Source organism: Lolium perenne, chromosome 4 (genome assembly GCF_019359855.2).
Source record: "Lolium perenne isolate Kyuss_39 chromosome 4, Kyuss_2.0, whole genome shotgun sequence".
Taxonomy (NCBI): Eukaryota; Viridiplantae; Streptophyta; class Magnoliopsida; order Poales; family Poaceae; genus Lolium; species Lolium perenne.
Window position 1 is genome coordinate 197504342 of NC_067247.2, and position 4887 is coordinate 197509228.

Genomic DNA, 4887 nt, shown 5'->3' on the forward strand with positions numbered 1-4887 from the left:
GGCTTTCTTTTTGTGTAAAATTTGCCCAAAATAGGGCTAAGTTTAATGACCAACTAGTTTAAATTTATGTTTTGTTCTTTTCCTTTGTTCTTTTCCTTTTTGTTTTATTTTATTACAAATGCGCTGCGTCCGCGCGTTGGGCGCAGCGCGCGACCCAAACGAACACGCGGACGCGGGCCGCTGTCCGGGTGTCCGCTTGGCCACCCAAACGGCCCAAAACGGACGGCCCAGCGCGTCCGTTTGGGTCAGCCGGTTGGAGATGCCCTAACAACCCAAGCACATGGTAAGTCGGCACTCCTATAACCTTTTCACCAAACCGGCACGGATGAGATTCCAACGAGAGAGAGAGGGAGAGTCGATGGTTAAACCCATCTAGGGTTCCTCCGCTTGTTGGCAATGACATCGGCCCGCTTCGCCTCCAGTGGATGAGCCTGGGAGGCGTGCCGGGTCATGGTTACTTGCAAGGGTTTCTGTTCTTTGTTTAGGTGATCTTTCGTTGTTTGTTTAGATTGTGAGAGGGCGGCTACATTTTCATGTTAGAATAAAGTACTTTCTATCATACCCTTGCTTGGTTATGTTTCCACTGCCGTTGGAGGCAGAAAGTCGATGCCCTCGCTCCCCTTTCGGTGAAAATAGTTTAGCGGCACCTATACCAATCACGTGTCAAAATCCGCCGCCTCAATTGCCCATCTCACCGCTCCTCTCGATTCGAGATGACCTCATGTGCCTAGCTTCCACGCAAGGTGTTCGGATCCATCGCCCTACCTAGCGAGAGACATCATAGAGAGGATCTAGGCGTGTCGGCCAAGGATCCATCGCCGCTTTTGGCCCACCGTCAACCAGCTTGTGGATCCCTTTTCCACCTCATCCTAGGATCTCCCAATTGGGGGTTAGGACAACTGAACCATGCATTGACATCCATTCCCGCTTTTGGCCCATCGTTGTCCACCCCGTGTAGCCATTTTGCCAACTCCATCGGGATCTCGTCGGGATCGGAGGCCATCGCTGCGGTCACCTCCAAGAGTGGCAAGAAGGGGTAGGATGAGGAAAGGGACGGGCGGTGCCGGCGACATGGGGTTCTCTCTCCTGTCGGGGCGGGGATGGGGGACGACCCAGGGATCATTTCCTACTTCAAAGAAAATGTCGGTGCCCCCATACACGATGCTAGTGACAATGCTGTAATGAAGAATAAGTAATACTACAGTGGTCGGTGGTTTCCCGCTAAAATCGTCCTTGCCTAAGCTCGACGAGAGAGGCATATAATCACAAGCACTGACACGCTAAGATTTGCAAGTAAAAGACACCATGACGGGCAACTTTTAGCTGTAAAAGCGTATAAAGGGCACCCGCTCCATGCACGAGCTCTGCTGACAACTTTAATCAACGTGCAGCCAGCCAGAAACAAATCAGAAAACCCTGACATGTCGTGCCCACATGTCATGCTAAGCACGGCCATCGCATTCGCAGAGGAGACGGCTCCTCCGAGGCGCCAACGTCTCGTCTCCACTGCCCGCTCGTACCCCGACGTATCAGCTGGAAACGATGGCAGGCTACCGTGATTATTTAGATGAACATGGGGGTATCCCGGTCATTTTAGTACGTCACCGCGCCACCGCTTTAAAATGCGGCCAAAAGCGGGAGCGTTGGCCTCGGCGAGCGAGGCACCCAGAGCGCCGCACCCAAACACACCTTCACTTCCGGAGGAGAACAGAGGAAGAGTGGAGCAGACGAAGCGAGACAGAGGGAGGAAGAAGAAGATGGTGGCGATGGGCGCGGAGGACGACGAGCGGCCCGTGCACCAGGGCTGCATGGCCGGCTTCCTCCACCTCTTCGACCGCCCGCAGATCCTCTCCGCCAAGCGCCTGCACCACCACCCACGACGCCTCCTCTCCTCCTCCAGTGTACGCGCGCGTGCTCGTCGACAGTCTCCTTTCATCGCCCCTCGTGAAGAAATGAATTTGTGATGATGTATGGTTTGTACATGTGTGTGCAGGGGTCGGCCACGCCGTCGGAGATGTCGATGCCGCTCGACCGCGGGTCGGAGCGGGCAACGCCGCTCCCGTTGTCGCCGGACATGACGCCGCCAGCGGCGCCCAGGCCGTCGCTGCAGCTGCCTCCGCTAGACTTGAAGGACAGGAGTGGCGCGGCAGCGTCCTGGAGGCTGCCGCGGCTGTCGCTGGACAGCCGGGCGGTCGTGGACGCCAAGGGGAAGCTCCGGCCGCGGGACATCAGGACGTCGTCGCCCTCGGGGGCGCCGCCGTCCCCCGGAATGGGTGGCGACGAGCGGCGGTCTCCCAGCGTCGTGGCGCGGCTCATGGGTCTCGACGCGCTGCCGCACGGCGCCGGGGACGAGGAGGACGGGCAGCACGCCGCCCGCGGTGGCGAGCTCAGGCGGTCGGCCTCCGAGCGCGTGCCACGCGACCCGGCGCGCTTCCGGTTCGTCGACCCGACCTTCTTCGAGAAGCCGGCGCCACCGGTGCTTCTGCCGCCGCAGAGGCCGTCGTCCCCCGCGACAGAGGTGGCGCTCCGCCGGTCGCCGGATCCTGCGTACCACAGGGCCGCGCTGCAGAGGCGCAGCAGCCACTTCGACGCGCGCGAGGTGTTCCCCGAGCCGGCGAAGCGCGTGGACCCGAGCGCCGGGCAGGGCGAGATCGCGCTCTACGGCGAGATCGAGCGCCGCCTCCGCAAGCGTGGCATCGCCGAGCCGGCCAGGGATCTCGAGACGCTCAAGCAAATCCTTGAGGCCCTCCAGCTCAAAGGCCTGCTCCACCACGCGCCTCCCGCGCCCGTCTCCGTGCGGAACCATCCGCCGCCAATCGTCGTCATGCGACCGAACTCTCGGCCGCCGCAGCCGCCGCTGGCACGGACGTCTCCGACCAGGCGATTGCGCGTCGAAGTCGACAGTGCCCGCCGCCCGCGTTCGCCCGGCCGCGACGCGTCCCCTGCGAGAAGCCCTGCCTCGCCCGCACGTCGCGGGCCGCAGTCCCCTCAGCGGCGAGTCTCCCCGGCGCAGTCGCCAAAGCAGCAACTGAAGAAGCCGACCAACGCTGAGCTCCCCAGCGTCCGCGCTCGCATTGCCCGCCGGGCCGCTCATAATGCCGCGGCGGCTCTAACTCCGGACGACGACGCATCGACCACCTTCTCCGACGGCGGCAGCAACAGTACTGTCAGTGCCTCTTCACGATGGGACTTGGAGGTAAACATTAGCTCATCCTGACATCGTAAACTTTAGTCTCTGCGGAAAGAGCCTATTCTCACTTCTCTGTCTATTTCTGCAATGCAGCAGCGACCGCGTTTGGAGGACCACGGCCTGCTCGAGCGCTGCGGCAAGCTGCTGAGCAGCATCCACGCGTTCACCAGCGTCGGCGACGCGGCCGCCGACCAGCAGCCGAGCCCGGTGTCCGTTCTGGACGCGGCGGCCTTCCTCGCCGACGAGGACTCGCCGTCGTCGTCAGGGTCGAAACGGGGAATGGATTTCAGAGCCCCCAGTCCTCGGCCAGTGGTGGTGGCGTCCGATCTGGACGATGACGAGTGGGTCCCTGAATCGTGGCTCGTGGGGCCGCAGGCGAGCGACCCAGACTTCGCCTACGTGGCAGAAGTCATCCGGTTGCTTGACCGGATGAAGGAGCCGGATGACGTCTACAGGACGATCGAGAAGAGGCGCCAGCGTGGCGAGGACACGTGGCAGCACCGGCGGCTGCTCTGCGGCGTCGCGGCGGAAGCATTCGGGCGGTGGCGGTGCGCCCACCCGTCCGAGCCCGTCGCGTGGCTCCGCGGCGAGGAGCTCCTGCGGCACGTGTGGGCGGAGGTGCAGCGCGCCCGGGAGCCCGTTGCGCCGGCTGCCGACGACCTGAACGACCTCACCTGCGGCGTCATATTGCGCGACCTGGCCGCCGACCGCCGGTGGTCGCCCAGCGCCGAGGCGGCGGAGACAGTGTTGCAGATCGAGCGGCTGCTGTTCAAGGACCTCGTGGCCGACACCATCCGCGAGCTTGCCGACGTTGACCGCCTCCGCCTGCCACGCCGGAAGCTGGTGTTCTGATTGATCTTCGCCACTCCCATGCCTAAAACAGGATCGGAGCGGGGTAGAATGCTGAGAGTAGCGTAGAGTTATTAACAGAGAAAATAATGGAGCTTTTCATCTTCTTCCTCTTGTACTTTTTTCTTTTATTATCGAAAGGGCGAGTGCCACTATGTAAAATTATTACTACTGTTCTTAGGGGGTGTAGCGGACGTCAATTACGACGATGGGACGGTGCGTTTTTAAGCCCTCCCAATGAATATGTATGAATGAACGAATGAATGAAAAATTTGAGTGTGTTTCCAGCTTCTTGTGCATTATTGCTTAGTAGTAGTAGATCTCCTTCTTTGCCATGTGCTGCTTTCCATGGCACCACTGGAATGCATGTGGTGTACCAACGAGAGCCTTTAAAGGGAACCCCGTTTTTCTCTTTGACTATGTCCTCGTCTCATCTCCAGCACATGTATGCTTCACCTTGCCACTGTTTTGCAAGCTGGAACTGCCGGCAATAGTTAAGGTGCAGAAAGGGATGTCTATGCCGGTGATTCCCGCCGCCACGTTACGGTTACCGCCGGCCGCCGCAGCCGTCGCGCTAGCCACGGCTTGGCATCTCTTGTGCTGACGACCCGCGGCGTACGAGCCAGTTTCCCTTTGGCTAATCAGCTTCTTTTTGGTCAAGTCTGTTTTTTTTTTTAGTGTAAACCCGCTTGCTTTATTAATTAACAGCTAAATTTATAGGGATGGACAAAGTATCATGGGGTTCTAAGGGCCACACATGGCGTCCCTGGCCTAACGAAAGAGCATATCGAGCTAAGTTACGAGCATCTGAATTCGATTCTCGTCCTTCATGGATGAACGAGATACTA

General features: G+C 59.6%; 1 protein-coding gene across 2 annotated transcripts; it reads left to right on the plus strand.

Moving 5' to 3' along the window:
• Positions 1–1613: 1613 nt before the first annotated feature.
• Positions 1614–4326, plus strand: LOC127295213 (uncharacterized). Of its 2 annotated transcripts, none has more exons than XM_051325120.2 (3): positions 1614–1901; positions 1994–3196; positions 3284–4326. In XM_051325120.2, exons 1-3 carry the CDS (start codon positions 1623–1625, stop codon positions 4040–4042), a joined length of 2241 nt encoding a protein of 746 aa, XP_051181080.1. In that variant the 5' UTR covers positions 1614–1622; the 3' UTR covers positions 4043–4326. The 2 variants fall into 2 exon arrangements, with proteins under 2 accessions (XP_051181080.1, XP_051181081.1); XM_051325121.2 differs by having other exon boundaries at positions 3287–4326.
• Positions 4327–4887: the final 561 nt, after the last annotated feature.

Excerpts from the sequence above, each read along its gene's own strand:
- LOC127295213 (XM_051325120.2), top strand. The coding sequence starts at position 1,623 with ATGCGGCCAAAAGCGGGAGCGTTGGCCTCGGCGAGCGAGGCACCCAGA. Across the intron at positions 1,902-1,993 it reads GCCTCCTCTCCTCCTCCAGT|GGGTCGGCCACGCCGTCGGA; the intron begins GTACGCGCGCGT and ends ATGTGTGTGCAG. Across the intron at positions 3,197-3,283 it reads CTTCACGATGGGACTTGGAG|CAGCGACCGCGTTTGGAGGA; the intron begins GTAAACATTAGC and ends TCTGCAATGCAG.